The sequence below is a fragment of the Eublepharis macularius genome, chromosome 13 (genome assembly GCF_028583425.1).
Source record: "Eublepharis macularius isolate TG4126 chromosome 13, MPM_Emac_v1.0, whole genome shotgun sequence".
Lineage (NCBI taxonomy): Eukaryota > Metazoa > Chordata > Lepidosauria > Squamata > Eublepharidae > Eublepharis > Eublepharis macularius.
Genome location: NC_072802.1, coordinates 49,480,068 through 49,499,423, shown reverse-complemented (window position 1 = coordinate 49,499,423; position 19,356 = coordinate 49,480,068). Strand labels below are relative to the sequence as shown.

Here is a 19,356-nt window from a genome sequence, read left to right as displayed (position 1 = left end):
CACATAACCATTTTCAAGAGGTGCCAGAACTCTGTTCCACCGCTTTCCCACTGAAAAAAAGCGCTGTGAATAGCCTTGTTGAATCTGACCAAGGTCCACCTACTAGAGTGGCGCTCTCTCTCTTCTCAACAACAACCAGCTAGCTGCTTCCAGGAATCCATAAGCAAGGCCTGAAAAAAATAGTTCTCCCTTGTTCCTGGTTCCTGGAGGTATATTCTGCACCTGCTGACTGAATTTGAGTGTGTGTGTAAAGTGCCTTCAAGTCTCACCTGACTTATGATGGCCCCGGCAAGGGGACTTTCAAGGCAAGTGAGGAGCAGAGGCGGTTTGCCATTGCCTTCCTCTGCAGAGCCTTCCTTGGTGGCCACCCATCCAAGTACCGACCTTGCTTAGCTTCTGAGATCTGACAAAATCACACTATACCATGCTGCCTTCCCTCCCACAGATTGAATTTAGCGATCAGGGTTTATAGTTGCTGACAGACCGATTTCTTAGCCCTTTTTCGACCTGATCTAATCTATGGTAATTGCTGTATAATTTCCTCAGTTTCCTTGAGATTAATTTTGCACAGGAAATTTAAGGCATGTTCTTTTACATTTTTAATACAGTTATTTTAAAGATTAAGAACTTTAAAGACATTAAAGGCCTATATGTCACCAATGTTATGTATGCACTAGTACTAAATATCAGTATTAGAACCCTTCTTCCCAAGGACGTGTAACTTCTTGGGCTCGTGGGTTTCGGTTTTCTGAGGACCGTGCTAAGATGAGTTGGTGCCAATACTGGTAGGCTGGGACCATGATGTAAATGAAGCAGAGAACAAAGAAAGGGGAAGACCCACAACTCAGCCCAAAATATACAATGCATGCTACAATGGTCAAGCTTTAACCATTAAAATATATTCAAAATAATATTAATTATACAGTGTGCACAGTAATAACATTAAAAACAAAGGGCCTAAATGTCAGGCAATATAGGAAAACTTTAGGTAAGTTGTAACATTCTCCAAATACAGTTGATAAACATGTCAAATGACCAATATAGGACCATACACGTTTCGGCCCAAGGACCTTCCTCAGCGGTTAATAATACATACGTTTGCAATAAACAGATCCACACATCCAGAAACCAGTATGTATCAATTCTGCCCTGATGTTATTATCTCATATATTGCGTGGTATGATGTAAATTATTACAATGGGCCATGGATCCCTTCACATGATAACTGCACTCACACAAAACTCTTCATTGATGTTATATTCTGGTATTAAGTTTCCAATATTTCTGGATGTATGCATCATGAATCTGTAATTGAAGTAAAATGGCCATTGGTCATTTGACGTGTTTATCAACTGTATTTGGAGAATGTTACAGCATATCTAAAGCTTTCCTATATAGCTTGACATTCAGGCTTTTTAAAAAAAAATTATTACTGTGCACACTGTATAATAAATATTTATTTTGAATATATTTAATGGTTATAGCGTGACTCTTGTATATGAATCAGGGTCCATGGGGAAACCTAGATGAAGCAATACAAAGTGAATATAGATTTACAGCAGGGCTTTTTTTCTGGGAAAAGAAGTGGTGGAACTCAGTGGGTTGCCCTCGGAGAAAATGGTCACATGGCTGGTGGCCCCGCCCCCTGATCTCCAGACAATGGCTGTTTCCAGATGGCTTAGCTGAAGCCGCTCCATGCCGCAACGTTGTGGCTCGTGCCAGGGAAAACGCGAAATACCGCGTTTTCTCGCGTGAGTTTTGCACAATGTTGCACAAAACTCGCGTGATATTTCGCGTTCGCCCCAGGACAAGCCGCGACGTTGCGGCATGGAGCGGCAGAAGGTAAGCCATCTGGAAACGGCCCTTCTCCAGGGCAATCTAAATTCCCCTCTGTCTGGAGATCAGGGGGCGGGGCCATGAGCCATGTGACCATTTTCTCCGAGGGCCGTTTTCAAGAGGTTCCGGAACTCAGTCCACCGCGTTCCTGCTGAAAAAAAGCCCTGGATTACAGTATCTGTGGGTATCTAATCACATGGAACTCTGGCTGGATGCGGCATCTGCCACTTTGTAGTAGATAAGAGTGTTGGACAAGGAGCTGGGAGGCTCAGCTTCAAATCCCCGCTCTGCCGTGGAAACGTGCAGGGTGACCTTAGGCCAGTCAGACATTCTCAGCTCAATCTACCTTACCTGTTTGTTGTGAAGATAAAATGAAGGTGAAGAGAATGATGTCAACTGCTTTGGGTCCCTGTTAGGGAGAAAGATGGGATATAGATAAATATGTGAATAAATAAATAAAATATTTGTCTGCTGATTTCTGACATGAAGCTGCCTTATACTTAGCCAGACCATTAATGAGCCAAGCTCAGAATAGTATCCCGTTCTTTGAGCTGCAGTGCCTTTCCAAAATATCACGCACAGTAAGATCTTTTCCAGGGTCTGCAGGCTGAGAACCTTTAACCAGTGGCTGAACTTGGGAACTTTTGCCCCCAAAACACTGAGCTACAGCCTCTTCCTCATGGTATAGTTGCACAGGAAAAATGCCTCTCCCTGCTGTGGCTGGAGCTGTTGTATTGTGTTGTTTAATGTTATGATTGCCAGCGGGATGCCTTCCAAATTGCAGGAATGGGTGTGGAGATGTGGCATCAGCCAAATCCCCTAGCTGTCTGGACACCAGTGCCAGGACGCAACATCAGGGAAGGCTAGGGTTGCCAGCTCCAAGTTGGGAAATTCCTGGAGATCTCGGGGATGAAACCTGGAGAAACCTGGAGAAAGTGGGGTTTGGGGAGGGAAAAGACCTTGGCATGGCATAATTCCATAGAGTCCACCCCCCAAAGTAGCCATAGAGTCCACCCCCACAAAGTAGCCATTTTCTCCTGGTGAACTGATCTCTGTGGCCTGGAGACCAGTTGTAATTCCGGGAGATCTCCAGCCACTACCTGGAGGCTGGCAACCCTAGGGAAGGCCTTGGCTTGTTATGCCCTGGTTTCTGTCCCCCAGAGTAACTGATTGGCCATTGTGTGAGACAGGCTGCTGGACTAGATGGACCATTAGTCTGATCCAGCAAGGCTCTTTTTATGTTCTTAACACCTTGTGGAATACAATGGGACAGCACTTTGGCCTCCTTTGATATCGTCTTACCTTAGTGTGATACAATAATTGTTTGTGCTGAAGTTTATGTATTGGTCTGTTCAGTATTATTGAGCTAGTATGGTACAGTGGTTAAAGTAGAAGCTTAGGATCTGGGAGACCCAGGTTCAAATCCCAGCCCAGCTGTTAAGATTGACCTAGGCTTGCCAGCTGTGGGTTGGGAAATTCCTGGAGATTTTGGTGTGGATTGGGGGTGGTGAGGGTGGGATTTGGAAAGGGAGGGACCTCAGCAGGTATAATGCCATAGATTCACCCTCCAAAGCAGCCATTTTTCTCAATGAGAACATATATGTAGCTTGGAGATCAGTTGTAATTCCAGGAGATCTGCAGGCACCACCTGGAGGTTGGCAACTGTAGGGTGACCTTAGGCCAGCCACTTTCCCTCACCTTAAATTACCTCATGGGATTGTCATGAGGACAAAACTGAGGAAGCAACAACCATGTATGCTGCCCTGAGCCCCTTGGAAGAAGGGTAGGGTAAAAATATGCTTTTTAAAATTGTGACACATACTTTGCTAAAATTGTGTTCACTTCAGTGATTGTGTTGGACGTCCATGTTGCCCTATGGTCCCGGGATGCCAGTTCACACAGATGTTTGTTTCCTTTGTTTCCTCTCTTCCAAGTGATTCTTCTCTCATATGGGTTGGCAAGTAGACACCTCAGGCAACCATGGCCGTTTCCATGGTCAGCTGGTCCAGTCACTGCAGAGACAGTCGATACAGCCACAAAAATGGCAGCTAGTTCATTTTGTTTTTTTGTGTTGTTCCTATTGTGCTATATGGTCACACTTTTCTATGGTTTCCTTATTGTTGGTGCAACTATGGACACAGGACAGTGGCAGTTTAGGTGAGTAGCTGTGTTGGTCTGCAGAAGAACAGTGGGATTTGAGTCCAGTTCTGACTCTCAAAAGCTTTCGTTCTGAAAACCTCGTTGGTCTCTAAGGTGCCACTAGATTCAGTCAGTCAGTCAGATTTATTTACAGTTAAAAACCAGTACAGACTGCCACTAGATTCAAATCCTGCAGCACAAGGGCAACAAGGGTTCCATGTTGCAAGTTTCCCTGCATTGCCATTGCCCCAGTTTCTGTGATGACCATTCCCCTCCTCTGCCCCACTGGGAGTGGGGGGGGGCATTTCAGTGAGGTTTTTTAAAAATCAGTAACAGCTATGTCAATATACTATTATATCAGTCTATTACACTTTTAAAATAATGTCTCAAAAAAGCCCCCAGTAGTTTGGGGGAGAAGAGAAATATCTGTTGTGGGAACTGAGGCAGAGAAAATGGCACCGATCTGGCTGGAGCTCAGGGTTGCTCGCTCCCTCTAATTTGAAACCAGAGGGAGGGTAAGGGGGGGCTCCCAGAAGGGAGGGCACACAGCTTTTTCCCTTTCGCATGTATGCTCCTCAAGCCTCTGGTGATGTCCCTTCTGGTTTAAACTGGAAGTGACGGGGACTCATAGTGTTTTTGCTATGTTTTAGCTAAGTCTGGAGCTGACTCTTAAATAATTGTCCGCACTGAGACCCCACTGCTTCCAGTTTAACCCGGAATTGTCATTATTAGGGGCTTATGGAGCATGCACCTGTGCCATTCTGTGGCATGTTCCAGCCAGCCTTCCCACGCTTTCCACCCCCCCCCCAGCCAGGTGAGTGGTTCCAGTGGGGGATCTCTATCCTCCATAGGGGGCTGGCACACCTACTGTAACTAAGAAAGATCCAGTCTTTCCTCACCCACGCAGCAGCCGTCTTAGCCTTGCTATGCACTTTACCACATCGCAGCAAAACAGTTTGCGAAAGATTACAAGGAAGATGGAGAAAACCTGGGCAGTGCAGGAAAGCACCATGATGCTGTGTGGAAATGTGACCTCCCCTTGCTTCCCAATAGCATCCATTCCAGGGTCAACAACCCATGTATTGGTCCTGGAATGTCCATGGTTTCCCTATGCAGGATGGCCTATATGACGTACACTAGTGGACGAGAGGCCTGGTTGTGCACAAGCCTATATATTTATGTTGAGAGTCATGTGCACTTGCTCTCATTTCTTCTTGCCTATTTTCTGCTGTTTCCTTTCTTAGTATCACCGTGGTAACCTGGAATGTTGGCACAGCCATGCCCCCCAGTGACGTGACATCCCTCCTACACCTCAACACAGGGGATTCCAACGATACAGACATGATAGCCATTGGGTAAGGAAAACAGCTGAGCGGCCAAAGGTGATCCCTGTCGGCATGGTGGGAACCCTTTCCAGTGCAATGTCATTGATAATGGTGTGGACTGGGAACATGGACGGCTCAAAATAGAAGAGAGGCTGGGAGATCTGTGACTGGATCTCTTTTAAAATCAGACTAGAGACTCAGCCCCCATTTGGCAAAAGCGGAGTGATTTTAACTCTATCATCCCTGGGCACTTTTGCAGATTGAAGCCAGGCCCACTGCATGTTTATTTCTGTCGATCTCTAGAGAGACAAGATGGGCAAAATGTTTCCTTTTTAAAGGGCTGATCACAATGTGGGTGGTGATTTCACCGAGCAAAACCATGCAAGGGTAGTTTAGACACCCATTTCCATCTCTGCATGTGGTTGTAAATTAACTTTAAAAGATTGATGGAGGATAGGGTTGCCAGCCTCCAGGTGGTAGCTGGAGATCTCCCAGAATTACAACTGATCTCCAGGCAACAGAGACAAGTTCCCTGGGAGAAAATGGCTGCTCTGAAAGGTGAACTCTATGGCATTATACCCCACTGAGGCCCCTCCCCTCCCCAAACCCCACCCTCTCCAGGGTCTACCCCCCAAATCTCCAGGAATTTCCAGCTTGGACTTGGCAACCCTAATGGAGGATGGTGATCTCCCCTAAGGCCTAGTTTGACCCTACAATAGTCATTCCTAGGCTGTGGGCAGGGCAAACCAGCACATGCATATGAGAAACTGAGGTGTGCCTTGGAACATGAAGCTGTCATGTTGGATGCATACATGATTCTGTGTGCCTCAAAGTGGAAAAGTCCCATGCAGCACCAATCCTTTCTCTGTCTGTCTGTTATATGAGCAGTGACGTCATCTCAACAGCAAAAGGATGCATCAGGATTCCAGATTAAATCTGTGCAACGTCTATAACAGTGTGAGGGAATCTCAGAAGCATCCTCATTTCCCAGAAAGCCCTGACTGTCTGTGTGCAAAGGGAGGCAATATAAACTGAGATATAACCTCTCTCACAGGTGTAAAAATTCTTAGCCATTTGAGAGCTGATCAGGAAAATAAAATCTTTTGGGTGCACAAGTTAAGCTTGCCTCTATTTTTAATCCAGAAAAAAAAATCCAACTGTGTTTGGGAGACACTGTGGCATGGCAGATTCCACTCCCCCCTCCCCCCGCCTTGAGGTTCATTTAGAATTTAATTCCTAGCAAAATCCATTAGCATCTCAGCTAATGTATCATCCCTTAAGGCACTGTTTGTATAGGGTTTATTTCCCCCTGGACCTTCTGGTTCACTTCTTTGGACAGTTTAATTTCTCTTCCTGGAGGAGCCTCTTCATTCCCAAAGATAAATTGCTGCTATGTACCAAAATGGGTCTTTGAGAGCATAAATGCTTTTGCTGCTTGATTTGTTAGAACAAATCCCTTCCCTTAATATCACTTGATGCTGCTGTAAATGCCTTTCAGTCTGGGAGAGAAACCTTGTCTAGGTGTTAGGGGGAAAAGAGACCTCTCTCCGCAGGATATTTTATGGACACCAAAGATACGAACGGGCTGAGGTTATGGAAACAAATGTACTATGGAGGAGAAAGCAGGAGACTGGCAAATAAAGAATGCATCAGGAGAAAAACCCAGTCTTTGGAGAGCGAAATCTGCTTTGTGTTAACACTAAATATTCTCCACATATTCTCTGAATGCATGACTATTTGCAGAATATTCACTGAACATTTACTATGAAAACCTGGCTCCCTTTCCAAGCAAATCTAAAACTTAAAACAACAGGATATAGACAATTTTAAAATGTTAAATGAAAATGTCAAAAGTATTTTAAAGCAGCCACTCGTATATAATAAAAGCTGGTAGTAATCAGGGGGTTGGACCCTGGAGATCCTTTTTGCTTAATGTTGGCTTCTTCCATTCACACAAGGAGATTTCCACTGATGTAAGAGGATTTTTTGCCAGATTTTGCATTTGGCTCCTGCCCAAATGAAAGCCATCCAACAGTGCCAGCAAGCCTAAACTGCAATCCTGTGCAAAAATAGGCATGCCTAACAGCGCAATCCCGATGGCCACCATGCTGCCTGTGCCCATACGCCCACGTACCTGTGGTGCCGCTCATCTGCTCTCTGAAGACCTTCTAAGGAGAGCTACGCTGGCAGTCGAGCCCAGCATGGTGAGACCTAAGCAGGAGGCAGGAGGCACATGCCCCGCCATTCCCCTGACCAGCCCACCAGCATCCCTCAATGGCCTCGCCACCCCCATGACAGGCTGGTGAGTGGCAAGCAAAGGTGCAGCCAGTGCACAGGCTGTGATCCCTACTCCCCATCAAAACCTCCACCCCCGCTATCAGGAGAGCAGGCAGCTGGGGATCACGCTCCCTCGTGGTCACACAGGCCCACATTAAGGTGCCTGGTGAGCTTAGCTGTACCTAAATCTGCATAGAACTGGGCTGATCAACACAGAAATTTTGCAGTAGCGTTTCAGTCTGAATTTCAAGATTACAATGCTGTAACCAAATTTGGCAAACTTGGAAATTTCAACACGTTATAGATATCTGCAAATATTCACTTTGATTGTAGGTGAAAGCTAAAACTTACTGTGGAAAAACTCTAGTTCAGTAGTTTTTAACCTGCAGTACAGTACAATTGACCAAGTGGGAAACGTTATCTTAGAATGACTGTCCCCCCGCCCCCCCCCCAAAAAACAGAAAGTATTTTATTTTATTTACTTTATTTGTACCTACTTTTCTCTCCATTGGGGATCCAAAGCACGACACTCCCCTTCCCCATTTCATCCTTACACGAAACATGTAGAGATTTGAACCTAAATCCTAGTGTGACACTCTAACCACTACACCACAATATCTAAAATTAGGATCTAAAAACAGCACCCCAGGGAAGGCAACTTTATTTATGGACGTGCATTTATGACACAGGCATACAATACACAGATCTCAGGCATGGATTAAATGAGACACTTGTGTCTAATGGCCTTCAGCTAACTCTCTAAGATTAGATTTGAATCCAGTGTGGTGCAATCCACTTTTTTATGGACCTGGAGGAGAAATTTGGGATCTGGGCTTTGATGCTCAGCCAGGGTAAACCGAGCAGTATAAAAGAACTCTCCTCTGCTGTCTGTCAGAGGCTGTTGCAAGACAGGAGATGAGACTGCCTAAAACATCCTCCGTTTACCTGCTAAAGTTGCCCACCAAGATTTGTAGATCACCATCTGGTAGGCTGTAAAGATCATTCTTAAGAATCACAGCTCTACACTCCGATTTTTTTAAAGATGCCACCAAACACAGCATAGCACATGGAAGGATTGTTGTCAAGATTCTCGAGCGCTGAAAAAGGAAGGCAGGCTGGCTTTCAGTCCCTTGTCTGAAGGATGCTTTAACAACATTTCTTCGTGCTATGAATTAAAACACACAAAAGTTATAGCAACGAAAAGCAAAACCACAAAAAAACCCCAACATGGTTCCCCTATGGATTACATGGAAGGGGAGTCAGCTGGCTGTCATTGTCTCTGTCACAAGAAGTTCCTTTGGGACTAATGTTTTGCTGCTCCACCCCTGGTTTTCCTCTTCTGTGCAATGTCCCACCTGTCCACATTCTTCTCTTCTTTTTCTTCCTCTTCTCCCTCAGAACTCTTTCTTCAGCTTCTCCTTCTCCAGATGCCACCAATCAACTATGTTCCCCTTGCACTTTCACACACAATATTCTATCCGTCCCTGTTGTGGTGAACACCTTAACATTACACTAGATGCAAAGGAGGACAAGTTGCAGCAACCTCGGTTCGAATCCAAGTCATGGCACCAATTTGTTAGGGAAATTTTTGTAATAGTACTCTGCTTCCATTTTGTAATTCCATTACAACCACTAACCCATATATATTTCAAGACACCAAACACAGTGATTACAGAAGAAAAATGGGTTTATTTCTTACATGGAATAACACCAGACACATTTTCCAGTTCTAGGAGATGTGTAAAGACTAGTAGCATTGGAGGGCCTTATATACCCGTCAGTATGGATTGTTACAGAATAATTGCTATTTGTTTACAGAATACAAGATCAAAGGTTAGGATGAAAACCTGTAAAAGTGATGCATACACCTTGGCCGATTCCAGACGGCCCTCCCCGTCCCGAAACGTCGTGCATCGTCGCACGGAAAACGCGAAATACCGCGTTTTCTTGCACGAGTTTTGCGCGACGTTGCGCAAAACTCGCGCGAGAAAACGCGCTATTTTGCATTTTCCACGCGATGACGTGCGACGTTTCGGGATGAGGAGGGCCGTCTGGAATCGGCCCTTGTCAGACTGATGCAGAATGATGCATTTTCCCAGCAAACATGACATCTGACAAGCTTGAGTAACGAATTATGTAAACATTTGAGAAGCTGGAGCCATGTATCTGATATATTCCTTGGGAATGAATTCATTCAAGGTTGAAATCATACTTATTTAATTAGAATAAAAACAACAACAAAATGTTTACACGTTGCTCAGTGACTTGTCTCATTCACTGGAGACATATGTAACAAGCAGGATATCTCAGAAGAAGAAAGGTGACACTTAGAACAAGGCTTTATTACTGTGTGCTGGTAGCTCGAATTTATGCTCAGAATAAGATTTTATGAAATGGGGCTTAAAAATTCCCTAACACTGTTTCTAAGACATAGGTAGAAGAGGAAATTTCAGAAGACACTGTTTTTTCCTTTTCCATGTTACAAGCCTGTGCCTTCCAAAATTCCTACTCTATACCAGACTGAAAGGTGTGGGAACAGAGGTAGCCTCCTCCCAGATGCTTCTGGTCACTCTCATAGACATCAAGATCCTTGGAGCTAGACTTGTTGGCTTTTTTATTGACTTTGTTGGAGTGTTTTTAACTCCAGGTTCACCTGCTGAGAATTAAACAGGTGATGCTTTACTCAACATGGAGGGAAATGGTGGGAGAAGCATCACTCAATTAATTTGTATGCATGTGTTAGGTTGTGTCCCCCCAGCAAAAAAGTGTCATCCTAAGGGGATACAGGGAGCAGGTTGCCCATCTCTTCAGCCTCAAACCCTGAGAGTCAGGGGGTGGAGGCTGGAAGCAAAGAGGTGGTATCTCATAGGCCAGTTGTTGGACCCTGGTGGGTCAGTGGGAAGAGCTTCAGCATATTTGGTAGCTCAGAGATGGAGAGTGATGAGAAACCTAATAGTAAAAGCTCTCAAGCCCCCTTCTGTTCTGCCAGTTTTTAACCCTTCCTTTGGACACCTTGCAAAGGAGGCTAAACTCCCCCAGGAATTTCTTGCCACAGCAACGTAGTAAAAAACTCGGACTGAAGGCCCTAAGAAGTTCATAAACGCAGCCTTGTCTTTCTCCTGATGTTGGTCCAGTTCTTCCAAGCTCGCTTTGCTAAGTGTGATCTTAAAAGCTCTTTATTTCTTGACCAATAAACATCGTCTCTCTTGAAATGAAAGAAGTAATACGCTGGAGGTGAAATGCCAGGGCCAGGAACTGCAGCATTCAGGTCCAGCTTGGCGGGCATCCTGGCCCCCTTTTGGCTTTAATTGCAAGTGATTTATGCTGGCTGACAAGGGCACCGTGCTCCTTTCTCCCCTCTTATTTACTGTAGAAGCTGAGCCAGCGCATGTGATTGAGAGTTTTAAGAGAGGGAGAAGGAAGCAAAGCTTTCTAGTTCTTGTATGCCTTCCGGCCAGTGTCCCACAAAAGCATACCACAGCATTCGTGCAACCAAACAGAAGTGCTGAGATTTGCACCACAGACATCCAAAAGGTCTGGTTAACAGAGAGTCCACCCCCCCCCCCCGCAAAAAGCCTCCCTTGCTTTCTGGTTGGTTGATCTTGCTGTATCCAGAGTCTGAGGTTTTGAGACGATGCTCTGCCACTTGTCAGCCTTGGATGTAGATAGACAATAGTTTCTTCCAGAGGGGCCGTTGCCACACATGCATACCAATTTTGCCTGTCTGGACAAATAGGTTTTGCTGGGACTTTTTGTATCATTTAAAAAACCTGCCACACTTGGGTGTTTTCCACAGGGAGACAGGGTTGCGTAGTTTTCCTGTTGCTGCTACAGCTGCTAATACAGTGCTGTGGTGGCTGGGCTTCCACACTGCAAGTTTCCCTGGTAGTTTCCAGGAAGGATTGTGGCTCAATGGTAGAGTTTCTGCTTAGCATGGGTTCAATCATTGGCATCTCTAGTTAAATGGATCAGGTGGTAGGCAATGTGAAAAATCTTTGGAGAGAAGCTGCCAGTCAGAGTAGACACTAGTATTGACCTTGATGGACCAATGGTCTGATGCTGTATGAGGCAGCTTCATGTGTTTGTATTTTTTAATCAGCGATTTAATAGCATTACATCAATATACTATTATACCAAAAGATGCATCAGATTCTCTGCCTTCCCAGATTTCGTTTTTTTTTTAAATAAAAAAAACAAGTATGTAGCCCATTTTGTTGTAGAGAATTTTTTTTCTCACATATCTCTGCAAGGAAGAGGGCTAGGGACTTACCTTTTGTGAAAATGAAAGCTGAGAATTCAGAGAACCCGATACATATTTTGGTATAACAGTATATTAATATAATGCTATTAAATCACCAATTTTTAAAAAAGAAAAAAAACCCTCTGCAGTAGGGAGAGGAAATTGCTACTATGGTGGAAATGACCTGCTGTGTGGGCAAGACCAGGAAAAATCCAAACTTATCCACCCGCACAGCAGGCCTCGAGACTTTGCTGCAATCTTTCCCAAACTTCAGAGCAAAGCAGTGTGAGAAAGTTTGGAGAAAACCTGGGGAAGCCCTCCGAGGGGCATGAATGCACTTCCCAGCAACATCAGGGTAAATAACCTGTACAGAAAAAACTTGTTTGATCCAAGGCAACAGTGGGGCGAAACAAGTATTCATGCACGCAACAGGAAGCGAAACTCTCAGTCCTTTTTCAGCTCTCTTAAAAACAATAGTCTGTCCCTCTGTCCCCAGCTGTAATCTGCAGAAGAGGGGACCAAGGGTCAGATCAAGCATGGATCCAGGAAGAAACATCTAAACTTATTTCAGCCCCACCCTTGGCTTTATTATTCAAGTTCTGACATGGAGGTTGATGTGAATGTGCAGAAAGTTGGTAATCCTTTCTGAGATTTGGGGAGGGGTAGGGGTTTTTTTTTTTGTTATGGCAGGAAGAGAAAAGTTTTCCTATTTGGTAGGTCACTCACCATTCCACAGAGTTGCACAAGCTGGAGGTCAACTAGTTAGTAGACATCCTTTGGCACTCTGCAGGAATTGTAGTCCTGTACTGAAGAAGCTGGTGGTGGCATGGGAGTTGAGTTTGATTTGAACTGGGTCATCTGATAGCTTGGGAAAATATGGCAGTACTAGAAACAATGCCCGTTGTGTGAAAAAATACAACAAGCTCTAGAAAACTGATTTGGTGGGCTCCCTCCTGGCGGCAAGCGGGAAGGTCTGGACTCTGGAGCGGCCTGGAGACCAGAGTGGGAGGGCCCTGAGGGCAGGTGCAAGGAAGAGTGCTTAGGCCGTTGATTCGGCGGGCCCCCTCCTGGCAGCAAGTGGTGTTTCACAGTGGTCTCGAGGCCAGAGTTGTCGGCAATGCACCTGCATGAAGATAAAAAGCGAGTTGTTGCCAATACAGCTTGCCTTTTATATAGTAGGATTATTTTTCTTGGTGTCTCCAAAGTGGCACGTGAGGAAGACTGTGAGCATATGCAAAGAGCCCTTGCCTAGTCATTATATCCCAGAAGCAGGGCCTCCAGTTTGGGGAGAGAAACTTCCAGCATGCATCAGTGATAGCAGGTCCTTATTACAGATTAAGGGCCAGAGAAGACGGTTCTGAATTAGCAGTTCTGAAGCCCTAACTCAGAGCCACACGCTCCAGAGGTTCCTATATCCTGCTACTCCGATAGTTGTCCCTGTTACATTACTTTTCCTGTGTGCTCTTTTGGGGACGCCTTTTGGAGGAAGAGTGTCAAGATGATGTACTAGCATTGCCATCCAGCTTGTAACCCCCTCCCCTTTTTTCTGAGTGGGACATGGGTGCATCTTTGTAATGTGCATACATGAAAAAGCAGCACATGACCACTGGCGCCCCACAGAGAAAAGCCCTCTCACACAAGAAAGTTTATTTTGAGCGATTGTAAATGTTATTACAAGGCAATTTAGGTAAATTTCTAATATATCTTTAGCCAGAAGAACAGAGTTCTTTGCTTTTAAATTGGTGTCAGACAAATTGAGTGCAGGGCACAGGAGGAGGAGGAGAACGTTCAGCAGTGTGAGCAGCACAGTTCAGCACAGTTCAGCAAGCTGAGAGAGCAGCATGCTCCAGCAGTGGCTCTTGGACTGAGCATTGGGGTGTCACACCTCTATTCATGTTCCTTTGTTCCACATGCAAAATGCTGGAGGACACAACGTGCTTTCCAAGCACCCGCCAGCTGGTGATTCTGGGCTTGTTTGCAGGCTGCAGGAGGTGAACTCCATGATCAACAAGAGACTGAAGGATGCCCTCTTCACCGACCAGTGGAGTGAACTGTTCATGGATGTGTTGAGCCCATTTAATTTTGTGCTGGTAAGTACTGAATGAGATCTGGCAGACAGTGTGGTGGATATAATGATACGGTGTATTTTCTTTACAAATAATCACATTTAGCATTGTCAGCTTTTGAAGCCCTTCACCTACATTGTTTAATTAATTAATTAATTAATTTAATTTATAGTCTGCCTTTCTCAAGGAGACTCAAGGTGGATTACACAGTGTGATATTAGTACAGTCAATATCAAAAACATTTCCATAAACAACGGACATAGAATTAGCAGGAATTCAATACAACATAGTGATAAAGTCTACGGTTCCTAACTCATTAGCGGATCATCTGAGACCCCCTCCCTACAATACAGCCCTCCTTTCTAAGTAAAACGCCTTTTTGAATAATTCTGTTTTGCATCGTTTGCAGAAAGCCAGGAGATTGGGGGCGCTCCTGACCTCCTCAGGCAGGCCATTCCACAAGGTAGGGGCCACCACAGAGAAAGCCCATGTACAGGCTGCTGTTGGTTTTTCCAAGAGTGTAAGGTTAGGTATGACAGAATTGTTACCCCAAAATAGCAAATAGGACGCTACCTAGGAGAGGCCCCACCTCTTTCAGCCATTAAGCGTCCTTGGCTTATGGCTGAGAGATGAACTGGGTGTCTCTCTCAGGGTCACAGCTTGTTCTCTTCACCACTATGCTAGAAGCTGTTCTAAAAAGCATTGCACCAAATGGTCATTTTGAGCTGATTCTTTTCGTACAGCTATGGAAACATAAGAGCCCTGCTAGATTAGACCAGTTGTCCATCTAGTCTAGTGTCATGTTTCACGCAGCGTCCAACCAGTTGCCCTGGTCGATTTGAAGGGAAACCAGAGTATGGAAGGCAGAAACCAGAGTTTGGCAGGCAAACAAGGGAATAGAGGCCAAGACCTTCCCCTTCTGCTGTCTCTCAGCACTGGTATTCAGAGGTTTTCTATGTCTGGATAGGGTTTGCTGCCTCTGGGAAAATATTTTCAGTTTCCAGTGGCCTTTTGCATGCTTTAAGCTCTGGGCTTTTGACCACTTACATGGTAGTCTTCAGGGACTGTTCCCAAATGATGAAATTGGGGGAGGGGGGAGTATCTTGAAAGGGTATTGTCAAGGTGCATTGAGATAATTGGGGAGACTGAATTATGAAGGGTAAGAAACATGATGAGCCATTCAAGAAACCCTTCTAGAGAGCCCTGGGTAGCCCATGCTTACAGCTCCCTTCCTTCCTCATCCACTTAAAAAGAGATTATCAGCTACTCTTCCCCCACATTTAATCTAGTTTGAAGGGGTACAGTATACCTTCCTTCTTTGCAGGGTGCAAGATCTGTTTTAAACGTTTACGTGATGGGTAAACCCAGTCTACCTCTTGATGATAACATCACATCTGTCGCCATAGAAACACCATGGAGATGTAAGCAGGGCATTTTTGACTGTTGGGAAGTGATAGGAGTGGCTGCAGGTTCTTAAGGTTGAGAATGTACCCTGGCATCCCACAGGGAAGTCTCAAAGGACAACCTCTGCATGGCGTTTTTGGGAGGAGGAACATGGATGGGCCTTCTCACTCTCTGCCCAATGGCTGCTCCAATCTCTGCCCGACCAAGCTTTCCAGCACTCACTCCTTCTACTTTCACCCATCCTTGAGTTTTGTTTAATTATTTCTAGGTTTGATACTCCGGTGACTAACACAGGGAGTTCTTGCAGTACAAATACATTGACACGAATACAAAATACAGTGAAATCAATGAAGTTATTAATAACAATAAAATGTTATTTTTTCTTCATGCAAGATGTGGTTCTTCCTGTGTCCCTCATGTAAAGCTTCGTAAGATGTTGTTCTGAGAGTTGTTGATATTTATATATAAGACCTATGTGTATTTCTGTCAGATTTGCATATAAAAAGTTGTATTTAAATGTAGAGTAATGTGAGGTCTGATATAATAATAGGAGGGAAGATGGCATGGTATAGCCTGATCTTGTCAGATCTCAGAAGTTAAGCAGGGTTGGTACTTGGGTGGGTGACCACCAAGGAAGACTCTGCAGAGGAAGGCAGTGACAACGCATCTCTGCTTCTCATTTGCCTTTACATCCCCTTGGTGGGACTGCCATAAGTCGATTGCGACTTGATGCCACATACACACGCATTAATACGCAGTGTCTTCCAGTGTGTGCTTAGGCACTCCTTGTTTGAGTTTTTCACATTGGGTGCCCTTTTCTGTATTAGTACTGATTCAGTTTAAAGCAGCTTCATATTCCCTTTTTACCTCCATGCATAGATCCTGCATGTATCTGTTGCAAGAGTTCGTGGGGAAGAAAGCCTCTCTAAGAGTTCTTGGGCATTGGGTGTGTCAAGGTTGGAACTCATTGCTAGACATGCCTAAAAATCTGACCTCTCAATGTTCCAGGTGAGTACGGTGCGGATGCAAGGGGTCATCCTAATGGTCTTCGCCAAGTACTACCACCTGCCCTTTTTACAGGACATCCAGACGGACTGCACCAGGACAGGACTGGGAGGATATTGGGTGAGTGTCTGTTTATGATGGAGGGACAACGCACCCGTAGTCTTCTGTCTGCAGTTCTTCCTTCCAACTAGCCTAAAGGCACAGAAGAAACCAGACAATATAGACAATAGCCATTTCCAAACTGGACCACACGACTGTGCCATGAGAAGGGCTATTGGGTGTTTCGGGGGGGAAAAAGGAAATGCCTCTGATCAATGCCTTTCCCTCTGAACTGGGCAGCCATGACCTGTCCAACACTCCCTTCTGGGGGCGGATGACAGAGCTCCCCCACAGAATGCTGTGCTCTAGCACTTCTCTTGTTAGAAATTAAGAAACGGCACTGATCTCTCTCTCATCAGCATTCTGAGAGTGTGCTTCAAACAAGTATTTTTTTTGGGGGGGGGCTACATTGAAGCTTTTAGTGGTGCTCCTATATCACCACTAATTGAATGCCAGTGGTCTGCCGCACCTTCCTTGCTCATTTTCAGCACTGAATGGAGCAGAAGGCTTGAGCAGTTCCTTCATCACCTGCTCCAGTCCTTGAAAACCCACCCTCCGCCTTTCTCTCCACTCAGGGCAACAAGGGTGGGGTGAGCGTGCGCCTCTCCATATTTGGGCACATGGTCTGCTTCCTGAACTGTCACCTGCCAGCACACATGGAAAAAGCAGAGCAGCGCAAGGAGGACTTCACCACGATCCTCAACTTACAACAGTTTGAGGGACCATCAGCTAACGGGATCCTCGACCATGAGTAAGTATCCTCTTGCATTCTCTCAAACTTGAACTTGGGGGGAAAAGATGTTGGGTGGACTTTGAGTCCCCCTTCTTTCTCTTCCAAGGAATGCTAAGGCTCAGAGTCCACCTAATGTGGGCTGGTCTCTTCGATGTACCTGCACATGTGTTTGAAGTCCTCCAAAGGAGACTAACGCGAGGGGCAATGAGTGGTGGCGCTTGCTGAGGCCCAGATTATAAGCAGAGTTGCATAGTCTGCAGAGAACCATGGGGTGTAGGAGTTTGTGTGTCTGGTTGTGCGTGGGAGAAAGAAAAACTTACACTTAGAGCTTAAGATTTAGAAAAGAAATAAAAGTACTTTTTTGCAAGAACTCCATACTTGATAGGAAAGAGGAGAGTTCTCTCTTTCTCTAGTCTAAAGATGCCAACGGATGGCAGGATGAGTCCTGCATCCATGGTGCAAAATGAAGAGAGAGGTGGAGATTGTGACAGTGAGGAAGATGAGGTGTCATGAGGAGGAAGTCCTGAGAATTGCAATCTGCGCACCAAAAGATAGTGTCAGGGTAGTAAAGAGCAAAGAGTAAACAGATCCGTGACCTAACTTTCTTAGTTGTTCCCTTCTGAAACCTGAGAAGGGGGCAGCATTAGTCTTCCTCTTCTACCACAGTTGTTACATGTAAGGGACTTCACCAAGTCAGGTACACTTCATGCTGATCACCGAGGAAAGTGCCTCTGATTTCCCGGGGCATGAGCTGCAGTGAGAGTCTAGTCCTCCACCAACACCACATACACATGCAATTCAAGGGAATTTTTATCTCTATCCTGAGATTGGAAGCTCAGGTAGATGTAATAACGGGGGGGGGGGGCACAACTGGACTCTGAGAATCGAATGAGCACCCAGAGGGTTGTGAGGCTCTTTCTCAGTTTGTGTCCCCCCTGGCTAAGGGGGACCCACTGATGGTCTCTCTGCTCAGGAGCCTCTGAAATCCTGGAGCAAGACCTGCACGCAAGGACTCACCCATCCTGCTCTTCTAAACCAGCACTCCTTATAATAGAAGGGCAGGGAAGAGGCCTTTGTGCCCTTTGCATTAGAGGGGCCTCAATTTGCATAGGGTGGCCAGTTGCCAAAGGGGGACAGCAGGGCTCCTGTACCTTTAACAGAGATGTAACAGGCACTAAGCACTTCACGTGTTTTACATATTCAAAAATGCTGGCATTGAATTGTGAGCTTTGACCAGACAGATCCAGATTCAAATCCCTGCTGAGCCATGGGAATCATTGGTATATATGATGGTAGTATCCCACTCCAGCCTTACAGCAACCCTGTGAGGTAGGTTAGATTGAAAGAAAGCAGCCTTGGAGGCTGTTTTCAGGAGTGGAAGATCAGGAATGCGAAGAGGGGAGATGGCGACGGGGGAGGCGAGAGATCGCTTAGCTTTTTACTTTCTTGCTGTTTGCCAGTTCAAACCACCACACACCCCCTTCAGGTTTCCCATCTGCAGGAGAGGAAAAAAGTGAATCTTGAGCAGATAACGGTATAATGTGGCGTCATTAGCCTGCTGCAACCAAAACAACAGTCTCCCGTCATGTATTTTTGACAGTTGATAAGTTTTGCAACTTGTTTTTTTGCGCATCTCTACTGGAGCAAAATGTGACCCACCCTCTCGTTTTTAATTTGTATAATGCCGTGATGGCGAACCTTTTTGAGCCCGAGTGCCCAAACTGCAGCACAAAATCAACTTATTTATTTCAAAGTGCACACTGCAATTAAACCTGAATACTGAGGTTTTAGTTAAGAAAAAACAACTCATACAGTTGTCCCAACTAATTAACATCTCTCTCTCTCTCTCTCTCACTCACTCACTCAGGAGCCAAGACTGAAAGTAAAGCAAGTTAAATCAAAACAGTTTGCCCTTCTTTAGACCAGCAGCTTGCAAGCACTCTCTCTCTCTCTCTCTCTCTCTCTCTCTCTCTCTCTCACTTGCCATGACTGAAAGTAAAGCAAGTTAAATCAAAGCAGTTTGCCCTTCTTTAGACCAGCAGCTTGCAAGCACTCTCTCTCCCTCTCTCTCACTCACTCAAGAGCCACGACTGAAAGTAAAGCAAATTAAATCAAAGCAGCTTACTCTTCTTTAGAAAGTCAGCCCGGCTGCTGCCTCCACTTCCTGCTGCTAAAGGGACGGGCAGCAGGGAGGCAGCGTTGAGGAAAAGGAATCACGTGGGCAGGGCCCAA

At 45.4% G+C, this 19,356-nt stretch overlaps 1 protein-coding gene across 1 annotated transcript in view; it reads left to right on the top strand.

Moving 5' to 3' along the window:
- INPP5J (inositol polyphosphate-5-phosphatase J) overlaps positions 1–19,356 on the top strand; it is a 57,859-nt gene that overhangs the window by 17,792 nt on the left and 20,711 nt on the right. Inside the window, exons 3-6 of the mRNA XM_054996529.1 lie at positions 5,220–5,330; positions 13,799–13,907; positions 16,296–16,412; positions 16,967–17,142. Coding sequence (XP_054852504.1) covers positions 5,220–5,330; positions 13,799–13,907; positions 16,296–16,412; positions 16,967–17,142 — 513 coding nt within the window. The remainder of the gene's footprint in view (positions 1–5,219; positions 5,331–13,798; positions 13,908–16,295; positions 16,413–16,966; positions 17,143–19,356) is intronic.